General features: G+C 51.9%; 1 protein-coding gene and 1 long non-coding RNA gene across 2 annotated transcripts in view; one reads left to right on the top strand and one right to left on the bottom strand.

Moving 5' to 3' along the window:
- The window catches only part of LOC146287756 (roundabout homolog 2-like), a 77,476-nt gene extending 61,570 nt beyond the window's left edge, over positions 1–15,906 (top strand). Inside the window, exons 16-27 of the mRNA XM_084698474.1 lie at positions 180–351; positions 1,654–1,830; positions 2,944–2,970; positions 3,516–3,555; positions 5,720–5,847; positions 6,825–7,097; positions 9,574–9,730; positions 10,665–10,922; positions 11,855–12,057; positions 13,390–13,554; positions 13,719–13,958; positions 14,240–15,906. Of these exons, the coding sequence (XP_084554600.1) occupies positions 180–351; positions 1,654–1,830; positions 2,944–2,970; positions 3,516–3,555; positions 5,720–5,847; positions 6,825–7,097; positions 9,574–9,730; positions 10,665–10,922; positions 11,855–12,057; positions 13,390–13,554; positions 13,719–13,958; positions 14,240–14,241 (1,842 nt within the window). The 3' untranslated portion in view covers positions 14,242–15,906. The remainder of the gene's footprint in view (positions 1–179; positions 352–1,653; positions 1,831–2,943; positions 2,971–3,515; positions 3,556–5,719; positions 5,848–6,824; positions 7,098–9,573; positions 9,731–10,664; positions 10,923–11,854; positions 12,058–13,389; positions 13,555–13,718; positions 13,959–14,239) is intronic.
- LOC146287755 (uncharacterized) lies at positions 14,754–16,885 on the bottom strand. The gene is made up of 3 exons (XR_014755187.1): positions 16,818–16,885; positions 15,229–15,359; positions 14,754–14,891 (listed from the first exon to the last, which is right to left on the bottom strand). It is a non-coding gene; the product is annotated as an uncharacterized LOC146287755 (long non-coding RNA).
- Between the last annotated feature and the right edge of the window lie 3,415 nt (positions 16,886–20,300).

Genomic DNA, 20,300 nt, shown 5'->3' with positions numbered 1-20,300 from the left:
TGTTCCTGGAGGAAAAACTAACATCGGATCCAACAAATCATTCTTAAGTACCTTTGTACTCCCGGAACAAAGCACTCCCCAAACTTAGATACACCATACTGAAATTGGATGTTGTGCACCTCACAACTAATATGTCGTGTGTGTGTGTCTGCGTGTGCTTCTGTCTCTGTGTGTGTCAGATCTGGTGCCTGGCCAACGAGACTCGTTTCCATGTGAACCAGTCTGTGGATGCAGCCATCCGGTCGGTGGTGTTGGGGGGGCTGCAGGGGGGGGTGCAGTACCATGTGGAGGTGGCAGCAGGAACCAGCGCCGGGGTGGGGGCCCGGAGCGAGCCCCAGCCCGTCATCATAGGTAACGTACACACACACATACACACACACACACACACATACAGAGGTTGGAGTCAATTCAATGACCCAGAAGTCGGGGACCCTAATCTTCGTCACAGACGGGGGGTCTCGAAAAATGATTTATCAATTCATCACGCTTGGAAAAAGAAGATTGTGCATTGTTGGAGATCACATGTGTAGTGCTGGGAGAGAGAGAGGGGGAGAGGGAGAGAGAAGAGGGGGGGGGGGGTGTACTCTGAGCCAGATGCAAAGCCGTCTATCAGAAAAATCAATAGTATTTCATTTAGTGTAGTGTCCAGTAACACTATGCCCAGAGCTGTTAGTCCTATCAATAACCCCTCTGTGTCTGGCTAGCCACCGCTAACAAAGCAGACGGTGTTTGTGTGTGTGTGTGTGTGTGTGTGTCTGTGTGTGTGGGGAGGGAGGGGGGCAGCCTATCTCATGTGATCAAGCAGCTGAAGGATCCGCTGGCTCTACAGCAGCCAGGATCAATACAGCAGCCCAACCAGACTGTGGCCGCCCGTGACTTCTGACTGATACGTGATGAAAACATCCTCGACGCCTGGAGGAACTCAAACACAGGGGGGGGTTGGAGGTGGAGAGGGGTGGAGGGGGTCTGGAGGTGGAGGGGGGTGGAGGTGGAGGGGGGTGGAGGTGGAGGGGGGTGGAGGTGGAGGGGGAGGCAGTTGTTGGAAAGGGGGAGTTGGGGGTGCTGTTGGCGGTGGAGGGGGTGGTGATGGAGGGGGAGGGTGGAGGGGGTGGTGATGGAGGGGGAGGGTGGGGGGGGTGGTGATGGAGGGGGAGGCAGTTGTTGGAAAGGGGGAGTTGGGGGTGCTGTTGGCGGTGGAGGGGGTGGTGATGGAGGGGGAGGGTGGAGGGGGAGGGGGGAGGGTGGAGGGGAGGGTTCTGACCGGCGCTGGAGTCTGTCAGACTGTGAATGTAATTTCACAGCACAGTAGCTGCAGCACATCAGCCTGTCTGAGGTGTGCTGTCAGTCTCCCGTCACGACCATTTGATGAACTCTGGCCGGGCGTCGCCATGTCAACCTTTTGGATGTGGCGGCCTGCGTTTGTTGCCGTTTTCTGTTGTCACATTGTCTTCTGTCTCCTAGAAATGCTGGGGGATGATCTGTTTGTTGTAAAAGGTGCTGGGTGTTAAGTGTGGTCAGTGTTTCCCTGGCAACTGTTTAAGGTCTACTGGACAAGCACCTGCTCTTTGTTTGGTTATGTGTCTTATGAGAGTGTGTGTGTGTGTGTGTCTCTGTCTGTGTGTGTCTCTGTGTGTGCGTGTGTGTGTGTCTCAGGTGCGGAGCTCCGCGACGTGGTGTCGGGGGCGGAGGGGAACCACAGCATCTCAGATGTGGTGAAGCAGCCGGCCTTCATCGCAGGGCTGGGCGGAGCCTGCTGGGTGGTGCTCATGGGCTTCAGCGCCTGGCTGTACTGGAGGAGGAAGAAGAGGAAGGGACTGAGCAACTACGCAGGTACACACACACACACACTTGTAGACCACAAACACACACACGTTGACTACACACACACACACATACAGATTTGGCTTCGTAGCACTGCTCTCCAGTTACCTGTACAGGATGCTCGTAAAGAGAGACCAAACTTGCTGTAGAACTAACTTACCTTAGAACTTAGAACTAACTAACCAGCAGGCTAACTGCTGTTGATGTCTGTCCTATCACAGCCCGGCCTGCTGTAGAAGTAACTGTTGTAGATGTCTGTCCTATCACAGCCCGGCCTGCTGTAGAAGTAACTGTTGTAGATGTCTGTCCTATCACAGCCCGGCCTGCTGTAGAAGTAACTGTTGTAGATGTCTGTCCTATCACAGCCCGGCCTGCTGTAGAAGTAACTGTTGTAGATGTCTGTCCTATCACAGCCCGGCCTGCTGAGTCTCTCTGCATCCTAAACACGCTACAGAGCCAGCAGAAGATATTCTAATATCAAACCGCGTCGGAAATGGCTGCCATTTGATTGAATCCGATGTGCACCCCTTTGTGCATCGTCTGTGAAAGCAGCCCCATCAGAACAGCACTGCGACACTCAGACGCTCTCACGGGAAATAAGGCCTTCTCATTCCCCCCACGTCACATGACCCTAACCCATGTTGTTCACACATTAGCTAGAAAAGCCTTTTCCAGATTTGCGTTTATTTTCCTTGTTCCTCCCGGGGCTAATGTTGCCTCGTTGGTGTGGGCTGTTCTCATTACAATGTCTCTAGCTGTGGCTGCGCTCCACTGACTGAGCAGCAGACTAGTGATTATCTCATTCAATACTGATTTACTCCATCCTCCAGCTCTCACCATCCTCTCTTATGAAATTAATCTTCAAAATCCACTTGAATGTTTCCTTATCCTGTGTGTCTGCCTATTATCTCTGTCACACACACACGCTAGAAAAAAAGAAAAAAAAAACATATTCTCATTTATTTTTTTGCATTTTGTCGACGGAAATGTGTGTAGCACAGTCAAAAGGATGTGGCTGCATCTTTTTGGAGTGTGTGTGAGCGTGTGTTGTTGACATTGAGTGTGCCAGCGTTGTGGACAAGCCTTTAACACACACACTCTCTCTGTCTTTCTGTTTTACAGTTCAGTCCTTCACCTTTACCCGTGCAGGTATTTGTCATGTGTCCAGTCTGCATGTTTTCATGGTGGATAGCAGGCCCTATCTGACAACAACACACATGTGTGTTGTCATTTGTTTTTTTCTCTCCTTCTAATGAACGAAGCATGTTCACATACTGGAAGAGTTCAGGGTAAACTGACCACCTGTCCTCTCTCCCTCCCCCTCTCTCTATCTCTCTCTCTCTCTCTCTCTATCTCTCTCTCTATCTCTCTCTATCTATCTCTCTCTCTCTATCTCTCTCTCTATCTATCTCTCTCTGTCTATCTCTCTCTCTATCTATCTCTATCTATCTCTCTCTATCTCTCTCTCTATCTCTCTCTATCTATCTATCTATCTATCTCTCTCTCTCTCTCTCTCTCTCTCTCTCTCTCTCTATCTCTCTATTTCTATCTATCTATCTCTCTCTCTCTCTCTCTCTATCTCTCTCTATCTATCTATCTCTCTCTCTCTCTCTCTCTCTCTCTCTCTCTATCTCTATCTCTCTCTCTATGTCTCTCTCTATGTCTCTCTCCTTCCCCTCTTTTCTCTTCCACAGTCACCTTCCAGAGGGATCGAGGTCTGATTGGAAGTGGAAGGTGAGATTGTGTTCCTCTCCAGTGTGTGTGTGGACAGACAGACTGGATCTTGGTTAAACTGGAGCTGTGCAAAGCTGTGGCAAAGCTGTGCAAAGCTGTGGCAAAGCTGTGGCTGTGTTAAGGACAGAAACATCTAGACCTGGACCTGCTGTTCCACCTTTCACACCTGCTGTCTGAAACACTTGTAGAGGCAGCTGTTTATCCACAGAGATCAAATCAGGGTGATCTGTTTGTCTGTCTGTCTGTCTGTCTGTCTGTGTGTGTGTAGGCTAAAACCAACTGCTGCCGTGTAATGACATCACTTCCTGTCCAGCCACCTACCAGCGATCCCTCACATACTCATGTATGTCTCGACTCGCTAGCCTGGTCGTATCCATGAACACCATTCTCAATCACTTCCCTGAAATGATCAGAACCTATTAACGCAGGCCGAGCATTTGTTTATCCGCTCGTTCATCCTGTTTGTCAAGAGGGAAAAAAGGGGGGGGGGGGGGGGCAAGGGGGGGTAAGGAAAGGAAGGGGGGGGGCAAGGGGGGGTAAGGAAAGGAAGGGGGGGGGCAAGGAAAGGAAGGAGGGGGGACAAGGGGGGGTAAGGAAAGGAAGGGGGGGGGGGCAAGGAAAGGAAGGGGGGGGGTTGCAGTGATGAATTTGCTTATTGCCAGGAGAGATGCACGCATGCAGAATGTGAGCATATGAAAGGTTGTGAGCACAGAATGGCCTAGGGATACACACACACACACACACACTGAAACTGTCTAACACACACCTACATGCACGGACACACACTGAAACTGTCTAACACACACCTACATGCACGGACACACATACCTGAGCATTCATGAATATCACTGGACACTGACTCTGGGTGGATAGTACTCTCTGTGTTCTCACCTCTCTCTCGCTCTCTCTCTCTCTCTCTCTCTCTCTCTCTCTCTCTCTCTCTCCCTATCTCCCTCTCTCTCTCTCTCTCTCTTTCCCCTCTCTCTCTCTCTCTCTCTCTCTCTCTCTCTCTCTCTCTCTCTCTCTCTGTCATCTCTGTCACACCTGAGCAGGCTGATCTAGCTCAGAGCGGAAACAAATGTAGCAACAACAACAAAAAAATCCTCTAAAAATAACCTGTGTGTGCTGCCTAAGTCCATAAGTGTGTGTGTGTTAGTGTGTGTGTGTGTGTGTCAGTGTGTGCGTGTGTGTGTGTGTGTATGCATGGGAGTTTTCCTTTGTAATTGGTGTGTGTGTGTGAGTAAATGTGTGTGTGTGAATATGCCTGCGTGATTTGAAATGGAAATGACTCTGGTAATTGTTTAAACACCTTTGAGCCATCAGAAGTCAGATGTGTACAATTCCCAGAGCATATGTTGGCCAGGGCTGGGGGAGGGAGTGGGGGGGGGGGAGGGAAGGTGGGGGGAGAGGGGAAGATGTGTGGACTGCTGTATTCATTATACAGATGCAAACACTAGCATGTGAGCCATGTGCTAGCATAGTTGTCTCCTGTTGGACCAGCAACCCAGAGACGAAGAGGTAGATTTAGTTCAAAACACACACACACACTCCTGTTCCTGCAGCGTAACCTATTACACTTTATATACACCTATATTCAGCCAATTATTTGACCTTGATTATATTCTTGTCAGAGAGAGGGGGTGGGGGGTGGGGGGAGGAGAGGAGAGGGAGGGCGTGAGAGGGAGATAGCGAGGGTATCACTGGAACCAGCCAATGAGATTAGCCGTCTCTGTTGCCATGGAGACAGCAGTACACCAGCACGGGCGCTGGGAGGTTGTCATCCAGAAGAGCCTGCCGCTGCATTTACAATGTAAATTCCTCCATGGCTGGGGCTCTGAAATGGATTTAATGTGTGTGCGTTTAGCCTCTCTGGATGTCTCTGGAGGGGCGGGGGGGGCGGGGGGGGGCAGAGCCCAGGCCTGATTTATCGACTTGTCACTTTTTTATGTCTGTGTGTTTGCTTGTTTATTGTTTGCCGTGCTGCGGACTCTGCAGGAGCAGAGCCGGCTGTATGAGGCTGGGCCGCAGCCTTCTGCTGGAGACCAACACAGACAAGAAGAATACTGGAGGTTACAAGCAGCAGCAGAGGCCTGTCTAACCAGCTCTCTCTCTCTCTCTCTCTCTTCCTTTCTCGCTCACTTACCTCCGTACTCCCCTCCCCCAGCCGTCCTGGGCTGCTGAAGCCTGGTGACCCTGGCTTCCCCTGGCTGGCTGACTCTTGGCCCTCCACCAGTCTGCCCGCCAACGGGGGTCTAGGGGCCCCCAAAGACCGGGCCCCCTTCGGCCGTGGAGGTAAGAGACACGGGCAGCAGGGTCCTGGCTTGGGCCGGCCGGGGAGGGGGGCTGGGAGGGGGGGGTCAAGAGAGTCCTGACCCATCCCGTCCCAGATGGACAACGTGTGGAGGCCCGGCACTGGGGTCAGGGGTCAAGAGGCCACAAAGTTGCCACAGAGACCGAGGTCGTGAATACATGCATGAGGTTCATGAATGATTCAGTGTGAAGGAAATCACTCTCCTGGATGAAGGGACGCTCTGGCTCTCTCACACACACACACATATACACTAACACACACACACTAACACACACACACACTCAGGTAGAGTACTCTGGATCCGGGCTGTGCTTAAGAAATAGGACATCAACTTTGGTGTGTGTGTGTGTGCGTGCATGTTTGTCATATGGTTCTTTGTTTCCCTCAAAGTCTCTTTCAGCCTTCTCTGTTTACCTGTGTGAGATGGAGCCATGAAGTTCCTGCTCTGTGTGTGTGTGTGTGTCATTTTCATTAAGCTCATCTGCATATCAGCCAGTGGTGTAAGGCCCCAGGGAGAGACAGCCATGCTGAAGGTCAGCCCAGTGTGACTTCTCTGGACACTCAGACTGGAGTCCGACCGGGCCCCGCAAGACAGACCATCATTAATCTAGCCGGCTAATCACTTCCATTTATCTCAGGCTATTTGAGGTCCATTTAACCAGTACAGGGAGCCTTGCACAACACCAGCAGGGAGTGCTCATGTGTCTCACGCTGACCTTAAGATTGTTAACTTCATCTCTCCATGCATCTCTCTCCATGTTTTTCATCTGTCGCTCTGCCTGCCTCCCTCCCTCCCTCCCCCCCTCCCTGCCTCCCTGCCTCCCTGCCTGCCTCCCTCCATCCCTGCCTCTCTCCCTCCCTCCTTGCCTCCCTCCCTGCCGCACTCCCTCCCTCCCTCCTGCCTCTCTCCCTGCTTCCCTCCCTGCCTCCCCGCCTCCCTGCCTTCCTCCCTCCTCAGACGTGCTCCCCTCAGGAGCGGGGGAGAAGACTGGCACCATGCTGTCTGACGGAGCCATCTACAGCAGCATCGACTTCACAGGCAAGGCAGGCTACAGCAGCCCTGGCCGGGCGGGACAGACCACACCCTATGCCACCACCCAGATCCTCCAGTCCAGCAGCTTCCACGAGCTGGCCGTGGACCGGCCCGACCCCCGCTGGAAGGTCTCGCTGCGAGGCCAGCAGGAGATGGCCAGCCTGGGGTACTCCCTGACCGACGCACGGCCCTGCACTGGTACGAGGGGGGGAGATGGGATGGGGGGATAGGTGTGTGTGTGTGTGTGTGTGTGTGTGTGTCGGAGGGCGGTACAGGGTGTGTGTGTGTGTGTGTGTGGAGGGTGTGGGTGTGTCTGCGCATATGCTTAGATGATTGTGTGTGTGGGATGTGTGTCTTGAGAGTGTGTCTTGGGTTCCCACAGTAAATGGCTGCATGTTGGAGTGTGTCTAAAGAGCATAGCATAGCTCTGCCGGCTGATCGTTCAGTCGAGGACCGGGGCTTAACATTCATTAGGGCGCTTTAGGTCGAGCGTCCAGACAGCCTCACTGAGCAACGGAGGAAAACACAGAGTGAAAGTCACACTGTGAAGGAGAATCATTTTCTGGAGAATAGTAAGTACGATAAATCCGAGGGTTATATCTCCAGAAGGAAAGAAGGAGGGATGAAGAGAGGAAATGAGGAAAAAAAAGAGATGGAGAAAATGAGGAAAAGAGAGAGAGAGGGGAACACATGAGAAAAGGATGATAGAGAGAGAGAGATGTTATATTTACATTTTCATTGAAAATGGACCCTGAGGATATTGTTCCTAATCGCTCATCTCTCCTCACGTCGATTCTTCCTCTCTGCCCTGGGAGCTCCTTTAGCCCAGAAATGTCAGAGAATTACTCTGCGTTCCTTACGGTTAATGTGATTAGCTTAGGCAGTGCCTCCTTTGTGTTCTGACCCGTGGGTATACAATTAGCGTCGTCGCGTGAGCGCGGGCGTGTTGGAGAGGCGCGGGCGTGCTGGAGGGGCGCGGGCCCTGTCCCAGCCCGCTCAGGGCTACTGTTACCTGGGAGATGAAGAACAGAGGTGGTGGGGGAGCAGGTAAAGAGCAGGGGGGAGGAGAGGAGAGAAGGGGGAGGAGAGGAGAGAAGGGGGAGGAGAGGAGAGAAGGGGGAGGAGAGGAGAGAAGGGGGAGGAGGGCAGGGGGAGAAGAGGAGAGAAGGGGGGAGGAGAGGAGAAAGGGGGAGGAGGGCAGGGGGAGAAGAGGAGAGAAGGGGGGAGGAGAGGAGAGAAGGGGGAGGAGAGGAGAGAGGGGGGAGGAGAGGAAAAGAGGGGGAGGAGGGCAGGGGGAGGAGAGCAGGGGGGAGGAGAGGAGAGAAGGGGGGAGGAGAGGAGAGCAGGGGGAGGAGAGGAGAGAGGGGAGGAGGAGGAGGAGAGGAGAGAAGGGGGAGGAGAGGAGAGAAGGGGGAGGAGAGGAGAGCAGGGGGAGGAGAGGAGAGAGGGGGGAGGAGAGAAGGGGGGGGAGGAGAGGAGAGAAGGGGGAGGAGAGCAGGGGGAGGAGAGGAGAGAAGGGGGGAGGAGAGCAGGGGGAGGAGAGGAGAGAAGGGGAGGAGAGGAAAAGAGGGGGGAGGAGGGCAGGGGGAGGAGAGCAGGGGGGAGGAGAGGAGAGAAGGGGGGAGGAGAGGAGAGAAGGGGGGAGGAGCAGGGGGAGGAGAGGAGAGAAGGGGGGAGGAGAGCACGGGGGAGAAGAGGAGAGAAGGGGGAGGAGAGAAGAGGGGAGGAGAGATGGGGGGAGGAGAGGAAAAGAGGGGAGGAGAGCAGGGGGAGGAGAGGAGAGAAGGGGGGAGGAGACCAGGGGGAAGAGAGGAGAGCAGGGGGGAGGAGAGCAGGGGGGAGAAGAGGAGAGAAGGGGAGGAGAGGAGAGAAGGGGGGAGGAGAGCAGGGGGGAGGAGAGGAGAGAAGGGGGAGGAGAGAAGGGGGAGGAGAGCAGGGGGAAAAGAGGAGAGAAGGGGGAGGAGAGCAGGGGGGAGGAGAGCAGGGGGAGGAGAGGAGGGGGGAGGAGAGCAGGGGAGAGGAGAGGAGAGAAGGGGGAGGAGAGGAGAGCAGGGGGAGGAGAGGAGAGAAGGGGGAGGAGAGGAGAGAAGGGGGGAGGAGAGGAGAGAAGGGGGGAGGAGAGCAGGGGGAGGAGAGGCAGGGGGAGGAGAGCAGGGCATGGCCGCTGGTCTTAGGAATGTCTCTATTCTCAGTCATGTTGACATGGCTAACTCCCTCCATCTCATCCAGAACGTTCGTCTTGTTGCCTCCTGCCTCGCTCTGTGGGAGTTCCCTAGACTAGCTTTCGTTTGTTGTGCTTCCCATCTCTGGTGTGGGGTGTGTGTGTGTTAGTGTGTGTGTGTGTAACCCAGAGGGAATAGTACTGTCTCATTAAAACCCACAGCCAGAAGCAGTAGGGATGTCTTAGTATTGTGTGGCTATGACCAGACTGATAAGATAAGAAGCTGTATCTCTGACTCCATACCCCCCTCTCTCTCTCTCTCTCTCTCTCTCTCTCTCTCTCTCTCTCTCTCTGTCTCTCTCTCTCTCTCTCCAACCCTTTCTTTCTCTCTCTCTCTCTCTCTCTCCCTCTCTATTTCTCTCCCTCTCTTTCTCTCTTTTTCCCTCTATCTCTCTCTCTTTCTCTCTCTCTTTCCCTCTCTGTCTTTCTCTCTCTCCCCCTCTCCCTCTCTAGGGGGGAAGGGGGGGAAGAAGAAGAAGACAAAGGCAGGAACAAAGAGCTCCAAGTCGAGCGGCTCGTGTTGGGCCAACATGCCCCTGCCGCCCCCTCCCATGCACCCCCTGCCCGGGACAGAGGTGGACCACTACCACCCGGAGAACCACAGCACGGGGTAAGCTGCACGCACACACACACACACACACACAGAAAACCCACCTGACACACACTGAAACACATACACACAAACCAGCCCACCTACACACAGGTCCACATCTCCAAATGGCCCACCTCAGTAGAGCAGCTAGGGGCCGTGCCTCGTCTGCTCTGCCCCCCCCCCCCCCCAGCACTCTGCTGAGAGGAGAAGGAACCTGCTCCTAATTGGCTGTTACCATCAGGGTTCCCTACCTCTCGTGGAGCTCTCTCTCTTCCTAGCTGCGTGTGTGGACCATGTGGATTGGTGTGTGTGTGTGTGTGTGTGTGTAATTGTGGTTGTTTGTGCATGTGTGGTTTTGAATGTGTGTGTATTTGTAGCAGTATTCATTGTGTGTGTGTGTGTGTGTGTCTCTGATGAGTAGGAGGCTGTTACTGGGAGCAGTTCACACACTGCTGAGCAGGCTCCCTCTGTCTGCTCTCGTCAAGTGTGTGTGTGTGTGCATGTGTGTGCTACAATTCCCGCTGCCTGGTTTCGTCAAGCAGAGAAAACAGCCCTCATTACTCTGTATTGTGTGAGTGTGTGTGTGTGTAGAGGACTAGCTGGACAAATAAACACTTTCCTGTCAATATTAGTCAGATGTGCAGCTCCGAGGACTGGCTCTGTATAAACATACTAAAGTTACAGTTTCTCTATTTTTGTTCTTGAGCGATTCGTATTAAATTTAAGTATTCTAACTTGTGACGTTAATCCTTCCATATATACACACTTAAATGACTCTTAGTTCATGTTATTCGAAATTGAGATAAATTCTCAGTTGCAATGTTATGATATTATTCCAGTGGTGGAAATTCTGAGAATCAATCTCGGTTAAATGGTTCACCTCTCCTGACAGGGTTAGTTTTGGCTATATTAGATATTGAGGTATAAATATCCCCCCCCCCGTTCCTGACAGGTATAACAGTGACAGCTGGGCCCCGCCCCTTCCTGTCCAGACGTACCTCCACCAGGGTCTGGGTGACGAGCTGGACGAGGAGCTCGTTCCCACGCCGCCCCTGAGGGGCGTGGCCTCCTCCCCGACGACCGGCCCCTACAGCCAACCGCCGTCCTCGTCGCTTAGCTCCGCCCACCAGGAGGAGATGCAGTCCATGCTGCAGGCCCACCTGGACGAACTCACCAGGGCATACCAGTATGAGGTGGCCAAGCAGGCGTGGTGAGGGGGTGCACACACACACACACCTGTCCTCCCCTCTGAGGGGGCCCGCTGACACACACACACACCTACCCCCCAAAAATGTAGTGAAAATATAAAGTTGTCAGAAAAATAAATAGTGAAATACTGATACCAGATAAATCTACTTAAGTACAGTACCAAAGTGTTTGTACTTGGTTACTTCCCATCTCTGGTGAAGACCTGGCTGCTTGGGACTGAGTGAGACGCGTGGGGTCTCTCTGATCTCTCTTTTCATATACCGTCTCCACGCTACCTGAATTACACATCACATTTCAATCGGCAGAACCTTCCAGCGACACTTTACACCACGCGGAACACAAGGAAGCCTTGCTGCTGCCCACTGGACAGGGAAGGTTTTACATATCAATAGCTGATCTGGAGGGTTTCCCAGCGCTGGTATTTACGTTCGTCTGCCGTGGGCCCTGGTTTCCTGTCGCCGGGGTGCGATAAAAAAAGCCCTCCATTGATTACACCTCCGGAGAGCTTTCAGGAAGCTTGTCATGTCGGCGAGGACGCGTGTTGCGGGGCTAATGATGGGGTGGGCGCTACGAGGGTGCCAGGAAAACAGCCAGTAATTGCACATGTAGCCTGTTGGCGGCATGGCGTGGAGCGAAGCGTCATGGCTGACAGCTGTGGGCGAGATGACAGACACGTTAGTGACAGGCCTGCCCATCCCGCCATTCTCCTCCCTTCAGCTAGCCAATTACCTCACCATTGTGTTAGAGCACAGGCAGGGACCCGGGAATTAGCCCTCCGACAAACGCGAACGCTTAAGAGGAATTCATTCAATCTCCGCACGCATTCAGACACACACACACACACACACACTCTCAGCCATGCTGATCGAGATGTCTGTTAGCGTCTCGGGGTCCTGTCCAGCACGGTCACGTGCTGTCTCTGTTTTTCATCAGGCACATGAAGGGCAGCCCCCACCTGGCCAAGGCCCCCGGGCCAGCGTTGGGCTTCATGACGGCCACGCTGGGGTCAGAGCTGGGCACCGCTCTGCAGTCCGAGGAGGAGGAAGAAGAGGAGGACGAAGGCTACGGCATGTCACGGAAACTCAGCGGCTTTGAATACACTCCTGGACGCAGCGTAGATCACCTGGATGGCTCAGGTTAGACACACACACACACATCTACACACTCCCGATATACACACACACACATACCCACACACTCGCATGCACACACACTCCAATATACACAGGCATGCACGCAAACACACACAATCACATTTATACACATCTGCAGGCTGGCTAGTAGGACACAGGGTTTGTGAACAGCCAGTAATGACTGCAAGTTCCATTCTGCCTTCATTCAGACCCCAGTGATCAGCTGAACGTAGTCTCAACTGACAGTTTTTTGATTTCCAATTTCCTCCTCGCCACCATGTGACACTCTGACCAACCGCAAGACTGATTGTTTCACATTGTGAAATTCACTCTCATTAAGTCTAACAAGAAATTGAATGAAAACGAGAAACGAGACAGATTTGTTCAGACACATCAGTGAAATCCATCTCCCACCAAAGACAGAAATGTTTGACTTTCGACTTATTTGATTTCTAATGGAGGCTATCATTTCTTTTTGACGTCTCATTTGGCTGATTCAAACTGTATTTGTCATGTACTGGGCATGAAGGCCATATTGCAGTAGTCTGGCTAATGACTGGAGCATCCTAACCCCCAACAGCATGAGGGAGTTAGGATGAAAGGTCACTAGCGAGGACTGTGAGAGAAAACCTGAACTACTTTGCTGACCCGTGGAGTTTTGGTATGTGGGAGTGTTAGGGTGTGATAGTGTGTGCGTGTGTGATAGTGTGCGTGTGTGATAGTGTGTGTGTGTGATAGTGTGTGCGTGTGTGATAGTGTGTGTGTGTGAGTGTGTGTGTGTGATAGTGTGTGTGTGTGACCACCTCCGGTGGTGTAGGCAGTGTGTCTCCAGATGATGGAGCATGAGGAGGGCTGCAGTGACACAGGGACCTCAGCCCATACAGACACAGGTTTTGATGAAGTGGCCAGCAGCGGTAATCTGCTGTGTGGTCAGGAGAGAGCAGCTCTGTCAGCTTATCTGTACAGAGGTCTCTCCTGTCCCGTCCCGTCCCCGTCCCCCCCCCCCCCCAGAGACTGACCCCTCCTCTCTCACACACACACACCACACAGAGATGGCTAATACAGTTAGGATACAGTTGTTTACCTTGTATTTTGGAACATTTAGAAGTCACATCTACGTCTGAGAGGTGAGCAGGTGTCTTCTCATCTGAGGTCTGCTGCAACTTCTACACACATCGCTAGGTCTGGACTGCATGACTTAACTCTCTACCCCTCCCCACCTGCTCCTCTCCTCCCCCTCCCTCTCTGCCTCCCCCCCTGCTCCTCTCCTCCCCCTCCCCCCCTGCTCCTCTCCTCCCCCTCCCTCCCCCTGCTCCTTCCTCCCCCTCTCTGCAGGCAACGGCTTCTCCCAGCGCGGGCGTCCGGGGAGCTCTGGTTCTGTGGAGGGGGGGGCCTTGGGCTCCCACAGCCTGGGCCACCAGAGGGTCCCCGCCACGGGGAAGAAGGGCCGGGCGGAGACCGTGGGGACCCTGCCCAGGAGGAGAGACACCAGCTCAGAGGGTAGGCTGCGTCCTGGCCCCTAACGCCCCCTAACCACTCATCCATCTGACACCCTAACGCCCCCTAACCACAGGCCAGAGCTGAGGAGACTGACGTTCAATCTTCTTTCTTTCCTCTCTCCCTCCTTTCTAACCTCACTGTGTCTCCCTTCCTCCCCCCCCCAGGGCCCCCCCTGGCCCAGGACCCTCTCCACAGTGTGGGGGCCCGTCTGCATGGCCAGTGGGCTCCGGGGGCCTCAGGCCCCCCTGAGGAGTGCATGGTGTCCACCCTGGAGAGGCAGCACCTGGCCCCCTGGACAGCCCCCTCCAGGGGCACCCTGGGAAGAGGGGGCCACCACAGACCAGATCACCCCCACAACGGGCTGCCACCAGCCAGTGGCACGGACCAGACCTACGGGGACCGATGTACGTAGAGATGGATGGAGGGAGAGAGGGGATAGATGGATGGAGGGAGAGAGAGAGAGAGGGGGATGGATTGATTGATGTATTATGGAGAGATAAAGAGAACGATGGTGGGAGAGAGGGATAATGAAAGTGAGAGAGATGGATAGTGAGAAAGAAGGATAGTGAGAGAGAGGTGGGGTTGGTTGTGTGTTCCCACAAGGGAGTCTCTCCACAGTCTAAGTCTACAACGGTTTGCATCGTCATCTCAGGAAGTCTGACCGTCTGCTTGCTTTGGTTTTCAGAATCTTGGTGATGATCTGACCCCTTCAGTAATGCCTGTCCCAGGACGACTAGTCGATAAGTGCAATGAGATTTCCCTCTGCGGATGACCCAGGCCGGAGAGACGGTGGAGGGAGGATGGAGAGAAAGTAGAACGAGGAGAGGAGAGAGAGATGGGGAATGAGAAGCTGTAAATGTGATGTACAGTACTGACTCAAGGACATGGTCACTGTGTTCTTTCTGCAGTGTTATTCCCTCCCTCCTGCTAAAGATTATGTCACCTTTCTCCCTGTATCCCCCCCACACACGATGTAAAAACTCACTTCTACTGAAGCAAAACGACAAATCACACGTTCAACTGTTGACCGATGAAAGTGAAAGGACTTGCGTTTCTTGTAAATATGTTTCTTTTTCTTTTTGTATTCCTCATTTTTCTTTGCTTTGCTATGCAAGCCAAAATCTGACATTGAAGTTGTTTATTTTTTATTGTGATCTTACATAGTGATGGACTGTGGTGCCACATTTGTTTTGTTTAGGGTTTTTTTTTCATAAATGCTCGAAAATGTTTGCTTAAAATGTTGATGGAGTTACCGTAATGTAGTTTATTTTGCACAGATTGTTTTGGTGATGATAAGCACAAACTGACCAGCCCTCTCCAAACTAGGGGACTGAAACCTGGAGAAGGAAGGGCGTCCATGCTATTAGCAAAACAGAAGAAATATACAATAATATATGAAACAGTGCAAGCTTATGAAAGATGTATTGAGAGATTTAAGAAAACATGAAAAAAAAAAGACAAAAAAAAAAAAAAAAAAACTGCCGCCACGTTATTCACATGGGTTTTGTTTTTACAAACTAAATCTTGAAAAAAGAGGGGAAGGGGACATTGGACATTGCGTACTGTACCTGTTTACTACCTGCGGGTTACCATGGTAACTGGGCGGCGACAACACCGCGTCCGTATGTCTGTGTTAGATGCGCGCGCAGGGTCCCTGAATGACGGGAGACTTACCGGACCTTTGATGCCGCGCCAGGAGAACAGATGTCGGACAAAGGAACAAGAAGGAGTGGGGCTTCCCGTCCGTCCCACGAGGGCGTGTCCAGGTACAACCCAGATGCCGAGGTCCGGAACCACTTCTCTGCCTGCGTTGCCATGGGAACAGAGTGAGCGAAGGCGAGAGGGAGGGAGTGAAGAAATGTTGGCCATGAGAAAATTGACTGCCTGACTAGCTTTACATAACTTGGGACGCACTCACTGTGGTAAGCATGATTAGCAACTATATGCAATTAGATTAGAAATTCGTTGGCCAGCAGTTTAGTTATTTATCCCACTGGCCGCCTCTCCTTACACAGACGAACCACTGGTCCCATTAACGGTTTCTGCTTGCATCTCATTCAAACTGACGACAGCTTATCGTGGATAAGTAAACATTAGCAAAGCAAACACAGCCCGCCCGTGAATATTTGAGGAAGTGTTGCTGTGAGGTGAAAGAGCGTCTGGGTTTCAACCAACGAGATTCACCATGCAGTGTTAGCCTACTCACTTCTTTGTACCGTTCTTTTATGATTGTTCCTCGTATCGACCCAGTGTAAAGAATCGGTACCTGCCCAATCTGTTCTGCCCTCAGGAATACACAGGCACGTACGTGAGGTGTGACCGTTTTTTCAGTCCTATATTGCAAAATAAACGTGTATGTGGAATCTAAGACGTGGTCTGTTGTGCCTCGATTTTAAGCGCTCATCCTTGATGGAAGCGCATTACTGCAAGTGTGGGGTGGCGCGTGTGTGTGTGCGTGTGTGTTACCTTCAAGACGGCTAATTAGAACAATAAATAAGCTCATTGAAAATGTTCAGCTATCAAGCACAGCATAGTCGTTCGAGGACGCCTCTGTCAAAGTCTAACTAAGCGAAAATGTCTCTAACTCAAAGATAATAGGGTAAGGGAAAGAGTGATCGGTCCGTTTCTACGCATCCGTCTCCCCCTCGTTCCTCCACAGAGCAGAACGCGGTTTGGCTCGCGAGGAAATGTCACAGCCATCCATCCCCAAAGAAATTCTCGCGGAAGTCAGACAGGACAGATGAGGTCTTCTAGAAAGTTCTTTCATAACTCCACTCCCACAGGGCAGACCGGGTGCGAGTGTCAGACCTGAAGGCGAAGATGATGAAGGAGACGTTTCCCGGGCTGGGTTTGTGTCCATCATGGCTTACAAAAGCCCAAAAGTGTAAACGCTGAGGTTATTATGCTGCAGACATTAGAAGCTTCACCAAGCTCATTTACCGCGCTCACGCCGCACAAAACTGCAATCGCTTTGATTTATTGAGTTGAGGGGAATGTTCCATGGGCAACCGTTCTTCACAAGTCCATCTCTCAAACCATACTCACCACCACTCATAATTCACGCAACCACAATGAGATCACATTAGTATCTCAAATGTACTCATCAATGTTGCCTTCTAATGCTCCCTGTCTTTTAGTCTCCATGTGCACCATGGTTTATGTACATTCTGGTAAAACTTGTGGTAATAAAATTGTGTTAAAACTAACTACCTCATATTAATCTACTGCGAATGCATTCCATATTTGTTTAATTTGGACTCAACCTTTTCGTGTATGGTGATGTGGAGCTTCGCGCGTGTCGACTCGCTCGTCCATGACTCGTGACATTTGGCTAATTGGAAGGTCTGAACGGAGCGGATGTTTGATTACACATGAGCTGAGCGGACGGCAGCGCGAACCTGTTCCGTTGCTCCACTGCCCCCCGGTGGCGGGGGTGTGTGGAGAACTTGGCTCTTTGACCTTCAGCTCCTTCCGTGGCCAATTTGTCTTCGTCCCTCCTTCCCGCGCTCATTATTCATCTCCTCCTCTGCAGTCGGCACTTTTCACGGTGTCTTTGACATATACCAGCAAGACCTTTGCTGCTTTCTTCTGACAGAGGGCATTGAGGCCGTACGAATATAGGCAATATATTAGCCTGTCAATTGTTGTTCCGTAACCTTATGGCTTCTACCTTTGCAGAAGCAGCGCGCCTCAATTTACTGTTTGTGTCTCATTTGTAACCGACGCGAAAATGTACAAATCCTTATCCTGTGTATACTGGCCTGTCAGTTTGAGTGGTTATACACAAGGGGAAAGGTGCAGCTTCCAGAATGGTTATGTCTATCTGAAGCGTAGCCTATAGCCGTGTTCAGGGGTGATAGCCTTCGATTGCGCCGTCTCAACTTCCCTGCGGTTCTCCGACAGACCTGGACGTCAGCCCATGGTGAACCTATAAGAGAGTGGACGATAAACAGTGAAATTGCAAAAATGAAAACATGGAAACATTCACACAGCACACACTCACGCAGAATCGCCCACACACTTACACACACACACACACACACCTGCATTTGATGTGAAACCATAAGAGAGAAAATGTGAATTGACTAAGAGGAGGCGGATGTCCTTGAACGTCAATGGGAGCAGGATAAAGAGACCTTGGTAGCTGCTGGATCCTAGGCTGTTCTGTGAGATGGAAGTGAAAACAACCTTCAACAAAGGCAAGCTTCACAGTCACACGCCCTCCCCTCTCTCCGTTTCATCAGTATGTGTGGATTTCTATCGTGACATTTTACATGAAAAGCCTGTTTTATAAGCACAGAGATTTTGTGTGTGTGTGTGTGTGTGTGTGGCACACATCTGTCTGAGTGCATGCGTGGGGTGCTTGTGTGTGATTGTGTGTGGGTGTACTAACATCATTACCCCCAAATGAGCACAGATGATGAATTCATTTGATTCCTCACATTGTCCAATAATAAGACAGTTGACTATTTCTTTTCACCTTCCATCTCTCTCTCTGATTGGCCTGGTTTTGCTGCCAGCTCACGTAACGCTCTCTCCCTGTCTGGTGTAGCCAGCCACACTGACTCCAGCTAAAGTTTTAGTTTCAGCACTTTGAGAGAACAACTCGCCAGATGGTCCAGCTAACTGCTTTTATTTCAAAGCAGCTGCTATGCCTCTCCCTTAATCAAATAAAAAGCCACGCGAAGGCCACCGACATTAATCACGTATGAGCCCAAGGATAAAGAGACTGAGAGAGATAAACACACAAACACACACGTTTACACAAACACACACACACACCGACAGACAGACACACGCATGCAACATCCATACACATGGCGGATGCGTAGAGGTTAAGGTATCCAGCCACAGCAGACGTGCTGCACGGCCGCGGGCGGCGTTCGGTACCTGGCTCCTCCGCCGGGCGTGTTTGCGTTTGACATATGGGCCGTTTCCCTGGGTGGAGTTAGGCTGGAGGAAGGTGTGACTCCCCTGGGCGGCCTGAAGAGGGAGGAGCCCCAGACTACTGACAGAGTGAGACTTGTGGGTACAACGTGACATTCACTGTCCTCTACGTAGTCTCCTCTGTCTGTATATCGGCCTACTGTCTGTCTGCCTGTCTGTCTGTGTGTCTGTCTGTCTGTGTGTCTGTCTGTCGCCATACTGTCTGTCTGCCTGTCTGTCTGTCTGGCTGTGTCTGTCTGTCGCCATACTGTCTGTCTGCCTGCCTGTCTGTCTGTCTGTGTGTCTGTCTGTCTGTGTGTCTGCCTGCCTGTCTGTCTGTCTGTCTGTGTGTCTGTCTGTCGGCATACTGTCTGTTTAATATAAAGAAACAGTATTAATTCAGACTTAATGAACAAACTGCACACCTTAGCCTAATGTTTACCATTCTGGCAGACTGAATCGTTTCACATCTACGAAATTGGTTCCATTGTCCTTCAGCACGGAAGCAGATCAAGACTGATAGCAGCAACAAATGAATAACAATATACGTTGATTTTCATTCATTACATACAGCTATACGCTTCCTGGGAGGGAACATTCATCCACAGACACCCTGGTTCTTCTGTATCTGGGAGGGAACATTCATCCACAGACACCCTGGTTCTTCTGTTGCCTGGTGGAGGGGGAAGCAGAGGCATAGTACTGAGGTACGGAGGCAGACCGCCTTTCCTGCCTCCATTACTGTTAATAATTTAAACAGAATTTGACTCAAGGGGTTTTTTCCCCTGCTTGCCGTTGCAGTCTTGTCACACAGCATTCTGGGAAGTCATTCCACTGAAGCAGGAAATTAACACAAGAGTTGGAGGGGTTGGGGGGAGGGTCTAGATCCAGGGAAGGTGGGCCTTATGGAAAGGCTAACGTTTCCTAATCAAAGAGAAAAGAGATGAGTAGTGAAGACAGGCTTGTGGTGGGCTGAGGTGAGGGGGGAACCTTTCAGCATCACCTCTCCATCACCGGTCCTCAATGTGAGATGTGATATTAACATGACGATCATAACAGGAAAATAATATTAACAGGTAAATTGTGAAGGCAGCTAGCATCCGTGGTTTGGAGAAAGCCTCACAGCGGTGTCTCTCACCCTCACACTCTCTCCCTCCCTATCTCTCTCTCACTCTCCCTCCCTCTCTTTCACTCTCCCTCTCTTTCACTCTCCCTCTCTCTCTCTCTCTCTCTCTCTCTCTCTCTCTCTCTCTCTCTCTCTCTCTCTCTTTCCCTCTCTCTGCTGTATTAGCCCTGGATCGTAGGCGGTAATTAGAGCCATTTTCCCTTCCTCTGATGCTTGATGGAGGCAGGATTCGGAAAGCCGGGGTGCCTGCAGAGAGGGACATTAAATCCCTCTTGTCGTTGTTTAATTGACTCAGCGTGTGGGGGTGTGGGTGTGTGGGAGGGGAGAGGGGAGAGGAGGGGGTTCTAATCCAGGGTGCCTGGCTGGGTTTAATTGCATGGGCAGGCAGGGAGGGGGGTAGGGTGCCAGGGGATTACCCTCACATCCCCTCCCACAGAGGAGAGCTGGGTGGCGGGCTGCCCCCTCCTCAGGCTGGGCCCCCTCCTGGAGCACCCTGCAGGTACGACTCAGAACCTCTACTGACGGAGAACTGACCTCTTCAATCCCAGTCAAGGACGGCTGCGTTCAGACTTTGGAAGCAGAGAATAGTAATCCTCGCTCTGCACACTGTGGGGAAAAGAGAAATCGCTGATATTTAAATATCAGGTGAAATGAGACTCCCTGGAACCTGCCTGCATCAGCCTTACCTCAGCCG

This window comes from Hypomesus nipponensis, chromosome 5 (genome assembly GCF_054491055.1).
Source record: "Hypomesus nipponensis isolate SF chromosome 5, ASM5449105v1, whole genome shotgun sequence".
NCBI lineage: Eukaryota > Metazoa > Chordata > Actinopteri > Osmeriformes > Osmeridae > Hypomesus > Hypomesus nipponensis.
Note: the sequence above shows the minus strand (reverse complement) of the source record. Positions and strands in the feature narration are given on the sequence as shown.